Raw genomic sequence first — 14,979 nt, 5'->3', positions numbered from 1 at the left:
GCTCTCCTGCTGGTAACAGCTCACCTTGAGTGATCACTCTCTGGTTACAGTGTGTATGGTAACACCCATTGTTTCATGTTCTCTATGTATATAAATCTCCCCACTGTATTTTCCACTGAATGCATCCGATGAAGTGAGCTGTAGCTCACGAAAGCTTATGCTCAAATAAATTTATCAGTCTCTAAGGTGCCACAAGTCCTTTTCTTTTTGTGAATACAGACTAACATGGCTGCTACTCTGAAACCTGTCAGTATATAGAACAGTATAAACAAGTCATTGTCTGTGTGAAATTTTAGTTTGTACTGACTTTGCCAGTGCTTTTTATGTCACCTGTTGTTAAACTAGGCAAACATCTAGATGAGTTGATGTACCCCCAGGGGTATGCGTACCCCTGGTTGAGAACCAGCACTCTAGTTTGCTGGGTGCCAATGCTCTACTGGTATAGGCTAGTGGTGCAAACTACTGCATTGTTCTGCACTAGATACACACCAAAACCTCCAGGGGCTTGTACTAGAAATAACTTTAGCCTGTCTGATGGGCTCAAAGGGACTCAATTGTGTTCTGTGTCATTTGGCCTGGCAAAGCACCTGCCTGCGCTCTTCATCCCCAAGGGAGTGTGGCTAGCTGGAATAAGTGTGGCCAAGCACTGTCTCCTCTGTCCGCCAGTTGAGGTTAGGTACAGCTACTGGCCTATGCATGCTACCTTCTTTCTATAGCTGCCTCTCGTGCTCCCTGAGGCATTCATTATATTTTCCCTGTGAAGACATAAAGCTTTACAGCACTTTTAACTCAGGGTGTATCTGCACTAGTCTTCCCTCCGAATTTTCCACAAACAACTGTGTAGCTCACCAATGGTAGCAAGGATGAGAAAGTTAGCATACAGGGCTCCGAGCTGTACTGGTGAGAACAAAAGTGGGAAATTTTAAAGGAAAAGCATTCAGTCTGGACAGTGCCTAATTCTCCACTCCCCTATCTGCTCTCCAGCAAAACCCTTTGGCCTGGCTTACACATACAAGTTGCAGTAGTTTAATTAAATGGGTGGTGTTAAATTGATTCAGTTAGATCAGCACAACTGTGTGTGTGGTCTTACATCTGGTTTACAATAATAGATACGTCAGCAGCAGAGGCAAATTAAACCAGCATAAGCCAGGCTTAAATCGAGGTAAGTGTCTACACACACAGATGTTTCACTTTAGCTAAATTGCTTAAACATTACACCATATCTTAAACCACTACAGTTTGTGTGTGTAGACAAGACTTTTGTGGCAAAGCCAGGGTCTGACATGCATTCTCTGCATAGAAAATAACAATGGCTTTATTTTTTGGGAAGACTTTGTAGATATATGTATTGACTCTCTGGGTAATTTATCCCTTATTTCCCATATTTACTGTGAGGATAACTGCAGTAAGAAGATGATGACAGCAAAACTGGTGAGCAGTGAAGATATGAAAATTCTAGAAAAAATCCACATACTTTAGCTTAAGGCTCTTTTGGGCACTCCCCAAAGCACCAGGAAGCAAACTGAAGTGAAAGCAATTTATCAGACCTACTAGATTAAATTTCCTGAAAGTAAAGATTATTAATCTGTGATGTTGTTTCTCCAGGATGGATGAGTTCAGCACTTTTTCCTCTGGCTGAGAATTTAAACTAGTCCTTGGACAAGCAGGCTGGATTTAAAGCGTACAGCTCACATTTGTTGAACGAAACAGTACCTCATGCCTAAGAGCCTTATAATTAACAAGGACTGAACCATAAAAAAATTGAACAACACTTGAAAATATACAAGACCATTTTTTTGTTGCATAAATGTTATAGTGGTGACAAGTTAATTACCATCCCGTTAAAAGATCTTGTGCTGGATTACAGTTCGACAAGTCATTATTTTTATTTCCAAATAATAAAGCACAGCCTCAGTAACTCATGGCACCATGCAGAATTACTGCTGCATTATCCGTGGCTAGGAATATAATTAATTCCTGTCATCATTGCAGAGGATACTTACAATTTTTAAGTAAAATTATTTAGGTATTGCAGTGAAATATTGAGAATTTATTTTATAAAAGGAACAGCTGTCAAGCCCCATATCTCAGAAAACAGAGTTGGCACAGAATAGACTCATTTTACAAAACATTACGGCTAAAAATATCAAGATCCTCCTGCCCCCATTTTGTAAGCATTAGCTGTGTTTGGACTGCATTAAGAGTTCCTAGGCAGCACACTCATGCCATGTATCTGCCATGCTTTGTGCTAAACCAGTGCTTGTCTTTAAGGGTTAAGGAGGAATTTTTTGAATGCTGCTGATGGGGATTGTGAATATTTGTTTCACTTTTCCTTGAGCTCCGTGCATGTCAGAAGGCTGTGAGTGGTTGGTTTTGTCAGGATTTGAATGGTGGTGACTGATTTTGATCTTTATGAACATGTCAATTTAGCTGTGTCATCTTCTTAGGATCTGAGTCCTCTGCAGTACTGGTGCATGTTGAGGTTCTAGCTTATCCCACACCTGATTATATTGCCAGGAATAATGATTGGTAGAATACGGAGAAGCACTTTTAAAACTGAGCATAGGTTAGAGGTATCCATCACTCACGCCCAATTGTTAACATGAAGAAAGGACTGGTTGGGAGAATGATTCCAAACAAGTATTGATAACCTCTGGGGCTTCATGTGGCCACTGTTTATTTGAGGCACAATGCCTCCAGGAACTCCTGGTAGGATGGTCCCGCTCTGCGTTGCTCACAACTCAGCCGATGGCTGGCACTCATTGTTTGTACTTGCTTTAGTAATTGCCAGCGTAACCCACCAATCAGTGGGTACATCTTCGCTTTGTCTGGGAGCAAGCCTCCTAGCCTGGGTATAGATTAGTGGTAGTGGGGCTCTCACTTGTGTACTAAAATAGCAGCACAGACATTGCAGTGCCAGTTGCAGCTCGGGCTAGCCACATGAGGTCAACCCTACCCCTTGGGTCCAAGCTCACTTCCAGCTGCAATGTAGACATACCCAGTACATATAACATGTTCCCCTCTGGGTCTGATACACAGAGAATGTGAGACTGTTACAGCCCCCAACTATGCAGGCAGGCTCCTTAGCTCAAGCTGTAAAGTCTCAGCTTTGGAGGTCTCTGTTTGCTAAGATGGATGCTGCCATCCTCTTATCTAGCAGATACCTAGATCTAACAGCAGCCAGAGGTATTTTCTTTAATAGACTATATATTTCCCCTTTAATGCCTTTGGTTCATACATAGGCTGTTTTGGGAAGGAAGAACGTTGCTCACAGCCGCATGCTACTGTAGATTTCCCATTACCCTTTCTCAGGAAACAGTGGCAGCTTCTTCCAAGCACATAGACTGAAATTGTACAACCAATGAACTGCAGTTAGCAAAACATTTGGAGTTTATAGTCCAGCTCTAACTATGTTTCATATAAAACTGAAGAAAACAGGAGTTCTCTGGGATGTATGCAAGACCCTATTCCAACTTTAACTAGTCTAGAGAATTTGATTATGTGAACGAATTCATTACTTGGAAGTGCTAGAGGAGAAATGGCTTGATAATTGGTTGGGCTGATACTGCTGAGATAGCAAAGTGGAGATATCCAGCGGCACAGGGCATTTGTTAGCTTAAGTAAATATGCAAATTTACCTCGATCAAAGGCGGACAAACTTTTTGGCCTGAGGGCCACAGAGGGTTTCCAAAATTGTATGGAGGGCCAGTTAGGAGAGGCTTTGCCTCCCCAAACAGCCAGGCGTGGCCCGGCCCCCGACCCCTATCCAACCCCCCCTGCTTCTTGCCGTCTGATGCCCTCCCCCTCCGCCCCGCCCGGGACTCCTACCCTATCCAACCCCCCTGTTCCCTGTCCCCTGATGGCCCCCCGGGGACTTCTGCCTTATCCACCACCCCCTGCTCCCTGTCCCCTGACCGCCCCGGACCTCCCGCCCCTGAATGTCCCCCGCTGCCCCAACCAACCCCTCCTCTCCTTCCTGACTGCCCCCCTAGGACCCCTGCCCCCATTCAACCCCCCTGTTCCCTGCCCTCTGACCGCCTCAACTCCTATCCACACCCCAGCCCCCTGACCACCCCCTCAAACTTTCCTGCTCTCTATCCAACCCCCCCCCCCCCCGGCTCCTTACCACACTGCCTGGAGCACCAGTGGCCACGCCATGCCCTTCAGCTGTGCTGCCCCAAGAGCTCTCAGCCCCGCTGCCCAGAGCACAGCACCGGCAGTGCAGTGAGCTGAGGCTGCTGGGGAAGGGGAACAGCAGGGGAGGGGCCGGGGACTAGCCTCCTGGGCCAGGAGCTCAGGGGCCAGGCAGGAGGGTCCCGTGGGCCGGATGTGGCCCGCGGGCCATAGTTTGCCCACCTCTGACCTAGATTCTTGGTTTCACATCACAAATGACAAGTTATTTTTGATTTGTTAAAAGACCACTAAAGTATGTGCACAAGACAATTTTCTTTCTGGTTTATTTGATAGTCTGGGTGGCTAATTGCTATTCACAAAGCCCCACCTACCTGTCCTTATCCTATTAAAACACTACCCCCCTCCATACCCCTCTTTTTCTTATCTTTGAGCTCTGGTAGCATCTCTCTATTTTTTCTGATTGCTGTTTCCATCACTAATGACACAGTCCTAAAGCTGCTTATTGATAAGACTGGTTTTAAACAAACACAGCACAGCGTCAATAAAATAAAGAACAGTTGGATGTTGTGTCAAGTTTCCAATGGGGAAATTCTTTGCTACCATGAACTGCATAAACTCTGCAATTATGTCAGAACTCAAATGTTTTTAAACAGCTGAGAAACTCAGGGTTAGACTTATAAAAAATGGACTAAATTGTAGAGCCAAATCCCATTTGGAGTTTTGCCAAAATTCAGACTAGCGCTAATACCCTTCCCTTCTCGTAGGAAAAGACTTGGAAAAGGAAGACTGAACCATGGCTTTTTGACTCCTTGGCCTACAGGTGTACTTGGCATCAGAGCTGATTAGCCAGAGGGTAGGGGTACTATTTCTTTTGGGCAAGCTATGATCTGAGGGAATAACAACAAAGCCATGACCTGTGGATCTTATCCTGTGCAGGTTCCACCTCCCTGAAATAGTAGTAATATGGCTCTTGAATGTACCACGCTATCACTAACTGAGCAATTCTTAGCATCTTTTTTGAATCATGCAGAAACTTAGTATGTTAAAAGAAAATACTTTTTAGATAATGATTAGCAGGTGTCAGTATAATAAACATAATCATAGGTTTCAACTGGAGTTTAGGGTGCACAAGAAGGGAAGGACTGGGCCCTATCCAATGTTTATTGTTATGTTTGCATAAATTTAGACTGGGATTTTCAAAGGCAGTTAGGTGCCCAAATTCCAATGGGAGTTGGAAATATGTGTTAACTACTTATGCTAAACAATCTGTTCCACCTTGTATTTAGCTATGACACCTTGAGTACATTTCCCAGTCCTGAAGAAGAGCTCAGAGAAAGCTTAAAAGCTTGTCTATTTTGCCAACAGAAGTTGGTCCAATAAAAGATATTACCTTATCCACCTTGTTTCTCTAAAACCCTTAGGCTCCATTGCAAAAGTCCAGTCTTATATTACTTTTTAATAAACACTGTATTGTACCAAATATATGCAACAGTATTCACGTCTTTTTCCCAAGACTGCAAAACTTGATTTTGTTTGACGTCCATCTGCATACTACACACACTGTATTTCACCCTATACAAAAGACTAGCAGATGTCTTATACAACACTCACTTCCAGCTAAAACATGGCTTTGAGAGCTTAAGTAGGACGTAAGTGGCATGGGGCGTGTCTACAAAATGCAAAGAAAACCCTGTGGTGCTGAATCTCAGAGCCTGGCTCAAATTACTTGGGATCACGGAGCTCGGGTTATTTATAAGAATGTGGACAGTCCTGCTTAGGCTGGAGCCTGGGATCTGAAACGTGGCAAGGGGTGACAGTCTCAGACCCTGGGCTCCTGCTCAAGCAGGAATGTCTACACTGATATGTTTAGCCTCTCAGCCTGATCCCTGCAAATTGACTTGGGCTCTGAGACTTGACATCAAGGGTTTTTCTTTGCAATACAGACATGCTCATACAGGCCTTTTGTTGGTCTTCTGCTCAATGGCGAATTTCACAGTAGCACATCAGAGAGGATGAATTTGTGAAGCTTGGTAGTTCTCAATGGAAGTTTATTCTTTAAGAAGATATTCTGACTAATGGAAAATGGCAACGGTTGGTCTCATGGCCATTGCCTTATACATAAATCCTATTTTTCTCAGTGCTCAAACTCAAGACAAGTGAAGAATCTACAGCTAGCAGATCATGGTAATGAGCTATCTAAAAAGGTCAAAACAAATATATAGAACTCTGGGACAATTATCTGTTGTTTTCATCTAAATTCAGTTTGAACTAGTTCAATGAAAAAGGGGCTCATTCAATCATAAATAATTTTAAAATAGAAAAGCTTAGTTCATCCTACGTGAACCAAACTATTTAAATTCCATTTTTAGCTTCCCTGAATGAGTGATTCTAAATCACGCACCCAAGAATTCTCAACATGAAAGGGCTATTACTGTATCATTATTGCCAGCTGCCTGCTTCTTTTATGAAAAATTAGGTAGCTGTTTTTGAAATATGTTAGCTTTGGTACACATGAAGTTAAAGGAAAATAAGAACAACAATGGATTGAAGGGCTTTTATAACATAAAATATAAAAAAGCAATGCTATTATACAAGAACATCTTAATTTTCCTAAACTTTTAAACCACGTTTTTCAAGTTTGAAAACTTTTAAGAGAATGAAGAGTTAACAAGTGTGACGTTAAGCTAGCCGACTGTAAAAAATCCTTAGACGTGCATACGGGTAACTGGCAGTAATGGAAGAACAAATGCAGAAGAAAATAGATAAAAGCTAAATTGGAATTAATGGTAAAAGGTGCCACACAAGGTTATATATGAATGGGTATAGCACTAAATTACAAGTGATTTTCTCATATAACTAAAAGGTCAGGGCAGTTTGACCTACAACTGGAGTCTGCTTTAAAATTTTAATTTAGTTACTGCTTGATAAAATTTGGCCTCAAAAGTTCCAGTCAAAGGGGAAATGCAGAATTTATACAGAATCCTTTTGTTGTACCTAACCATCTATTGACTGTTATCATCCAAGGACACATCTAGCTATAGGCCCTTATTGATCAGATATAACTTAGTTTTCCATTACAAAAGGTTCACTTTGATTTGAGTTTTACAGGATCTAGTTTGGAAAGGCTAAAGACTCTGTATTTGGTTGACCTGGAAACTTCTACTCTTTATGAAAGGCTGACAAATCACAGCATATCAAAGAACAAACCTGTGGCTACAGAGGTTTTATCAGAGCCTAATCTAAGGGCTATTGTAAAACTCAATGCATAATTGAAGATTCATGAAGAACAACTTCCCAGATTAAAAGCTAGGTTTATTATGTGAATGAGAAATCCTGCTGAATGACTTTGCTTCCATACTGTTTGAAGTCCATATCACCACCTTCATTTTTATTTCAAGAACTAAACCAAGAAAAGTGAATCTATAGCTGCTGGTTTCTATTTCTGAAATCAAGCAGCTTTATGCACTGAAACTGCCTACCTAGGCTTAAAGAAAACCATACCACAAAGTCTACCAAGGGACTACATCTGAGTTCTTCCTCTTGGTTTTGTACGTTTTGCTCTCTGTTTCAGAGATTTCCTTCTCAGATCTTAGGCAAGAGGAGGAAAGCCAAATACAGTGTTTGAAGTAAGTCCCCCAGTGTGGGAGAGAACTGGAATTTATTTTTTAAAAATATATTGATTGGGTTTGATGTAATTTTATATTATTATGCTCTTTAAGAAGATGAGCATTGAAGCATTTGTTTTGACAAAACAAAGTGTAATAACTTCAAAAACAAACAAGGGAAAGAACAGGTCAAATGTGGGGCTGACCAACCATAGCAGTATCCCTTTTAATAAAGTTTTAAATGGCTAATTTGTAAGTTACCTTATTCAGAGTTTCCAGTTATATTTCAAATCCATGCCAATTAACAACAAATGAACAGCCCTGCATGAGGCAAAGTTCAATACTTTCCTAGCTGTGCTGTTGCTATTGATAGTGAGGTGAAGATGTTATCCAGACAGATGAGTGACTGGAAAAACGATTCAGAGGGGGATATTTAACTTATGAGAGGAGGAGAACTAAATAAAAAATCCCCTCATGGATATCACTGGTGAACCAAGCAGCAAAAAATCAATCCAGAATGTCAAGGGCCATATGGACACCACACATTCTTTCAAGCCTAAGACAACTGTAAAAGGTAACTAATATCAACAGTAAAGCTTCCCTTTACATCAGTGCAGGTCCAGTGCATTTCGTCACGCAGAATAAATCAGCATTCACTCTGAGGGTCTGATCCAAACCCACTGAAGTCAATGGGAGTCTTTCTAATGGCTTCAATGAGCTATGTTTAGTGACTCAATGCTACTTCTCTTGAAGTCAATGGCAAAACTCTCAACAATTCAAAAGGGAGCATGAACTGAGATGCTGATACTGCCAGGAGGACTGTGGGGTGTGGTCTCTTGAAGAGCCCCATTGAAAAGGGTCCATAATATTATATGCCTAATCAGAGAATACATGTGGATAGCAACTGTAATCTATGATAAATACAAATACTGTAGCTTATAGTATCTTATATAGACCACATCACAACAGAACAAATATATGAATACTGCTATTAAAAAACTATCACCAGCCCCACTCCCCATATCATCTTCTCCCCTAGAATTTTGCCTTTAATAGATCATCTTTTTGGATGCTAAAGTTATTTTACTGTTACACTAATGAGTTATAAAGACAGTTGTAAACATTTAATTTACTAAGCAGTTGCTTAGCCTTTTTACCCTGGTACTGTGCCATAGAGATGTGGATAATTTAAGTCCCTTGGGGGCCTGGTATTTCTACACTCTGATTTAGATTAATTAAGCTGAGCAGGCTGTAGTTATGTAACCTATTGACATTGTTTACACACACACACACAAAAATCACCTCTTACCTCCATTATCTTTTAGGTGCAGTGCTATCTTGGTATCATCTAAAAAAGAAATTCACCATTACTAACACAGGAAACCTAGTTTAATTAGGTCATAGATCTCTTTAATGATATTCCAATGTCCAACAGATTTAACCATCAGAATAGAATTTGGTGTTCTACTCATATAGGGCTTGATCCTCTTGCCTTCACACTGAGTAGTACCTTACTCCTCTAATAGTACTAAGACATCTAAAGGACTATCAGTGGAGTAAGATAGAATTCAAAATGAATAAAGGGATGAGGATCTAGCCCATAGCTTTTAAAAGCACCTTTACCACCTTTACCTATGTAATATAAGTATGATTATTTGTATGACTGACTCTGTAGGTCACATGACATATTTAGGACTCAGGTAGCAGCTGACAGTAAAAAAAACCAAAACAATTATTAACTGTTCCCATAAGAAATCATTGGAAAAATATACCCATTTCAAAGTCTCTATATATTTCCAGATTTCTTTTATTACTTGTACATTTGATGAGCCAAATATCTGGGGCATTATTAGCAAATGAGCATTCAAGAATAAAGCTACAAATCCTGCAGTGTCAGCTTCTAAACTTTTCTTGCTGCTTTGCTGCAATGAAAGCCAGTCCTTTTCATCAATAGACTCCCACCTTGTAACATCTTCAGTTTTAGGCTTAACACTTGAATATCTTAGAAGCTAGAAATGTTCCTGCCAGAATCTATTAAAAAATTCTGACCACACAGTACAGCTTCCCATATATTAACAGGCAATTCTGCTAGAAGAAGAGTTGCCATGATATTTTATAGTTGCTACTTGATTCATTTTAGGTAGCTTTTCAATCCAGCTGAACTTCTACCAGATGCAGGAGGCTAGAATATCTTATCTGCAGGATGGCAAGGTTTAAGCTCTGAAATCAGAGGAACAGCTACAAATGTGAGTTCCCACATTATCTCTCAATCCTGTTACTTTGCATTGGGACCCTAAAGAAAAGGGTCTTTCTGGAAAAGAATAGTGCAGTCAGTACTGGCGCAAAAGGTTAGTGCCAAATTTCAAAAGAAATCTTTAATTTTGAGTGCCTCTGTTTTCAGGTGGCCAACATTGGACCCTCAGGACCTGTTCCAAAGCTCTCTGAAGTCAATAACGCAAGTCTCTCCATTGACTTCCATGGGCTTTGCGTCGGGCCCATAAGACCTGATTTTTCCGACGAGCACCAATAACCTCCTAAGCTTCATAATTGTAAATTCTTTGAAATGTTGACTGTCTTTAACCGTATGTCTGTACACCACCTCGCACAATAAAGCCTTCAACCCTGCTGGGACCTCTAGGTGTTACTGTAATACAAATAACTCCAACTGAACATAGTGGGAGCAGAGAATTGGCAGTCTCTGCAGAGACAAAGGCCAAGACAGCAGTAGTGGCAGCCAGGATGTAGCAGTTAGAATTAAGAAGCTGAGGCAGGGCTGTTTGAAGACACAGGGTTTGTGTCATTGGTCTAAGAAGAAAAAATAGGGCTTTGGTTTTCATCACTATCCAAGCTTCTTGTTTTGGAAACATTCAAAGGCCTTCAGATATTTGCTCCATGCTAAGTCTTCTCCCTCCAAAAAACAAAAACAAACAAACAAACAAACCAAACAAATACTCCTGCTTCCTCCCCCCCCCCAAACTTAAAAGATCAAAAGATTTGTTTTCTCTTTTACATTGTAACTAAGACAACTTTGTATTATGGACTAAAGCATTTCATGGTAAGCCACCTTCTGTGGGCAGGCTGGTTGGCAGGTGGGATGTAGTGGCTCCTCTGGTGGTGGTTAAAACTCTGAACCTCGTGGTAGTTGGCTGGAGGGAAGTGGTGGTATGGGGGGGCTTCTCAGTTGTGTCCACATTCTTCTCACAGACCTTATCTTTCGACTATTGAGAAACACCAAAAACAAGCCAGAAGAAAATTAGTTTTCAGTGGAGACCATTTGTCACTAAACTAAAAGTTGGAGTATGGACAAACTGCCAAGCCAGAAAGAATGAAAATGGAAACTAAATCAAGGAATATTTGGAGAGTTTATTTATTTATTTTTAAGGTAAAATACTCTGCACAGGTTTCAGTAGAATGACAGGTATTCAATTGAACTGGAAAATTGGCAGTGCCTAACCTGCTGATGACAAAGCTGTGAAGGCTCTGAATACCAAATGTATATTATTACTGCCACAAAGTTTTAACGTCTAAATTCATCACTAGGAAGTTATGTTTTGGGAGGGGGTTGTTCTTTTTGCTATTGTAGTTGGAATGCACACCTCAATCAATCTTTTTTTCTGGGTGCCATAAAACATGTCAGAGCAAGATACATGTCTGGGTAAAATAAAAATACAGAAAATATGGTATAGCACAGAAAATAAGGTGTAGTTAATTGTAATTTTTAATTAATTACATTTTCCTTGGAAATTACCAAAGACAATAATAATGATATATATAAAATAGCTTTACATATAAATAGTGAACTTTACTTTTTATTTTTATATAATAAATCACATATGTGAATATGTGCATATGTATACACACACATACACATGTATACATTTTTAACTCAAGGTGACATTTATATATTCAGTAGGAGTAAAGATTAAAACCTTTTTTGTTTTGTTTTCTTTGCAGTGCATCTATAACACAGTTTTGCAGAAAAATATTTCCAGCCAACAGCAGCAAATATATGAACTACCCCCGCCTCACACCCGACATACATCATCCAGTTCAGAGAGTTGTGAACTCTGCTTCCTGGCAGTGTGTTCATCTCAGTGAAATGTGAACTTCAAAAACAAGTGTGTATTGTTTCACTTTTGACATGCATGGTTATTTTCTTGTCCTCTCTTCCCTCTACCCTTTCTTTCATAAGAGCAAACTAAGAAAGCATTGTGCAGGAGGTCAGACTAGATGATCATAATGGTCCCTTCTGGCCTAAATATCTATGAATCTATGAAAATTAAATGAAAAAAACAACAACACCCTAATACTATCCCCAAAACAAACAACCCTTCCACCACCTTCCATCCGCACCTACAAAAACCCAACCCAAGCCCTTATGTTAATATTATATATTTAAATAGAAAAAAATCCCCAGGAGATGCCAAATATAAGTTTGCTCTCAGTCACAAAACACAGTAACTCATTCAAATTCAATACCATGTTAGTAATATTTTTGATAAGTAGGTCAGGTATTATGTGTATATCTAAATATATAGGGCCAGAAAGAGTGCATCCTCTATAGGTGCCCCAGGGAGGGAGGGGGCATGAGTATCTCTTCTCTCCTCCCTTTGCAGCTCACTGAAAGAGGCCTTGTGCTCTGGGAATGCAAGCCTTGCTAGTACAGATCTCGGCAAAGAGGAGAGAGGTCGCTAGCTAGCAGAACTGGATGGGTGCAGAGAAGAGCTGTGGACACATTCTGCCCAAGCAGCCAGGGTCCACCAGCATTCCCCAGAGCTCAGGAAGGCATTGTATATGGCTGAGGCAAAATGCCTCCCAAAGGTCCTCGTGGCGTGTGGTCACACTGTGTGACTCACAACACAGGCCTGTGGCCATCAGTATCCTTCAATCTGAGACCATTCTGTGAGGTTCCGCCCCACAGTGATAGATTTACTAGCAGCCTTAATTGCATGTTCTCAGAAAGTTACCTCTCTGAGCACTAAAACTCTGAGGGCAACCCCATGACTAGACTTTCAGTTTGCAAATTGCAAAGCTGAAGCTACAAGCCTTTATAACAACCAGCTAGTATGTAATTATTGTACCTAACTAATGCAGTATTACTTTGCAGTTAGGGCTGTATAAGAGGAAGAACTCCAACAAAAAATACCCCCACCACAATGGGCTCATATCAGTGTATGCATTGGACTCAATTATTGAGACTAAAATCGAGCATGCTCTTCTAAACAGACATATTTTGCCTTTAATTATACCCTGCCATATCCTGTCACTGGGGCTGAGCTGTTGTATCTGAAGACAGAATTTGGCCCTTAGTGCTGAAAAAGAGAAAGTAATTGCTCTTTATCAGCCTTTGAGAGAATCAAAGTCTGTTAGATGAATTAGTTCATTTGACCACAAATCCTCACATGAAAAAAACTTGTACAATGAGGCCACTGGGAAAGGACCAACATAATGTAAGATACTAATGAATGTGACTTGAAAATGACCTGCTCTGGGCCTTCTTACCCTCTGGCTGCATCTCCTGTAGTCAGAGGCAGTCCCAGGATCGCCGCCCACCCTCCCTCATGTCAGATATCTATTGTTGCTTTCTTTTTTTTACAGGAGAACTGAATGTATCAAGTCTTTAAAAATGAGTAACAACAAAATCTGTACTTAATGCTAAAGGCTTGGCCAGAATTCACAACCAAAATGCTTGGGCTGTATCTTTAGCTAGAGCTATTCTTGCAGAGTCTGTCAAGGATCTCTTTTCATCCAACTAAAATGGAGATGAGCAAAGGCAAGGAAGGCTCAACGGCAGTTGGCAACTACAGCCCAGCCTCTGCCATCATTCTGATGAGAATCTTAGTGCTACACCAATCAATGCAGGGTCAGAAGTTTAGCATTAGCCTTTTTGTTGCATTAATTTTTGGGTTTACCATATTTTCATGGAAATAAAAAATTCATATTATGCCCGTTTTATACCTTCAGATAATAATGACTATTGCTCAACCTAATGTTTCTTTAATACAACCTACTCAATTTTTAAGTAATTTATATGGATAATTGTAGCATGCACTTGGCCTTGAAAAATGTTGCTTAATAATCTGCAGAATGTAATCAGAGGCATAATAACTAGGGCCCTACCAAATTCATAGCCAAAAAAATACATCATGGACCATTACATCTGATCTGCCCCTATAAAATTTGGTCTTTTGGGTGCTTTTACCCTCTACTACACAGATTTTATGAGGAAGAAATTTTCAATGTTTCTCAAATTGGGGGTCCTGACCAAAAGGGAGTTGCAAGGGGTCACAAAGTTATTTTAGGGAGGTTGTGGTATTGCCACTCTTACTTCTGTACTGCCTTCAGAGCTGGGTGGTTGGAGAGTGGCACCTGTTGGCCGGGCAGCAGTTCTAAAGGCGATGCCCCATCAGCAGCAGCGCAGAAGTAAGGTTGACAATACCATACCATGCTGTCCTTTACTTCTGTGCTGCTGCCTTCAGAGCTGGGCGGCTGGAGAGTGGCGGCTGCTGACTGAGGGCCCAGCTCTGAGGTCCGAAGCACAGAAGTAAGGGTGGCAATGCCATACCAGGCCATCCTTACTCCTGCACTGCTGCTGGCGGTGGTTCTGCCTTCAGAGCTGGGCTCCTGGCCAGCACCTGCTGCTCTCCAGCTTCCCAGCTCTGAAGACAGAGCTGCCACCAGCAGCAGTGCAGAAGTAAGGATGTAGCAGCATTGTAACACCCCCTAAAATAACCTTGTGACTCCCCCCCACAACTCCTTTTTGGGTCAGGACCACTGCAATTACAACACCATGAAATTTTAGATTTTAATAGCTCAAATCATGAAATTTATTATTTTAAAAATCCTATGACCGTGAAATTGACCAAAATGGACCATGAATCTGGTAAGGTCCTAATAATAACTGCAAATTGCCTTTGGTGGTCATATCAAGGTTGTAAAGCACCTTCTTACCTCTTCAGGGCAGCCACTGTCTACCCAATCTTGCCGGTGGCGATCAAATCCACTGGAGCATCTTTAAATGATGAAAGAGATAAAAGCAGTCCAGATGGAAATAGAAAGAGGGGTGCAGGTAGGGAAGGTGGTGGGGGAGGGGGGAAGAGAAAGAGACTGTAATTAACTGATTTATTTATAAACTGAATGATTAGCACAGTTTGTTAACCATTTTCTTCTAAGGATGTTTATTTCAGTTTGTCATTTTTTAGATACCAGAGTATCTATCCCTTTTGACAGTCAATTGCTT

General features: G+C 41.0%; 1 protein-coding gene across 2 annotated transcripts in view; it reads right to left on the bottom strand.

Moving 5' to 3' along the window:
• PLXDC2 (plexin domain containing 2) overlaps positions 1–14,979 on the bottom strand; it is a 411,410-nt gene that overhangs the window by 41,628 nt on the left and 354,803 nt on the right. The window contains exons 10-12 of one of the 2 annotated variants that reach the window (XM_048837969.2): positions 14,691–14,751; positions 10,804–10,957; positions 9,049–9,087 (exon numbers count right to left, since the gene is read on the bottom strand). In XM_048837969.2, coding sequence (XP_048693926.2) covers positions 9,049–9,087; positions 10,804–10,957; positions 14,691–14,751 — 254 coding nt within the window. The remainder of the gene's footprint in view (positions 1–9,048; positions 9,088–10,803; positions 10,958–14,690; positions 14,752–14,979) is intronic. The other variant, XM_048837970.2, reaches the window with a different exon arrangement.

This window comes from Caretta caretta, chromosome 2 (assembly GCF_965140235.1).
Source record: "Caretta caretta isolate rCarCar2 chromosome 2, rCarCar1.hap1, whole genome shotgun sequence".
Classification (NCBI taxonomy): Eukaryota; Metazoa; Chordata; order Testudines; family Cheloniidae; genus Caretta; species Caretta caretta.
The sequence above is the reverse complement of the archived record's forward strand: the minus strand, read 5'-3'. Positions and strand labels throughout refer to the sequence as shown.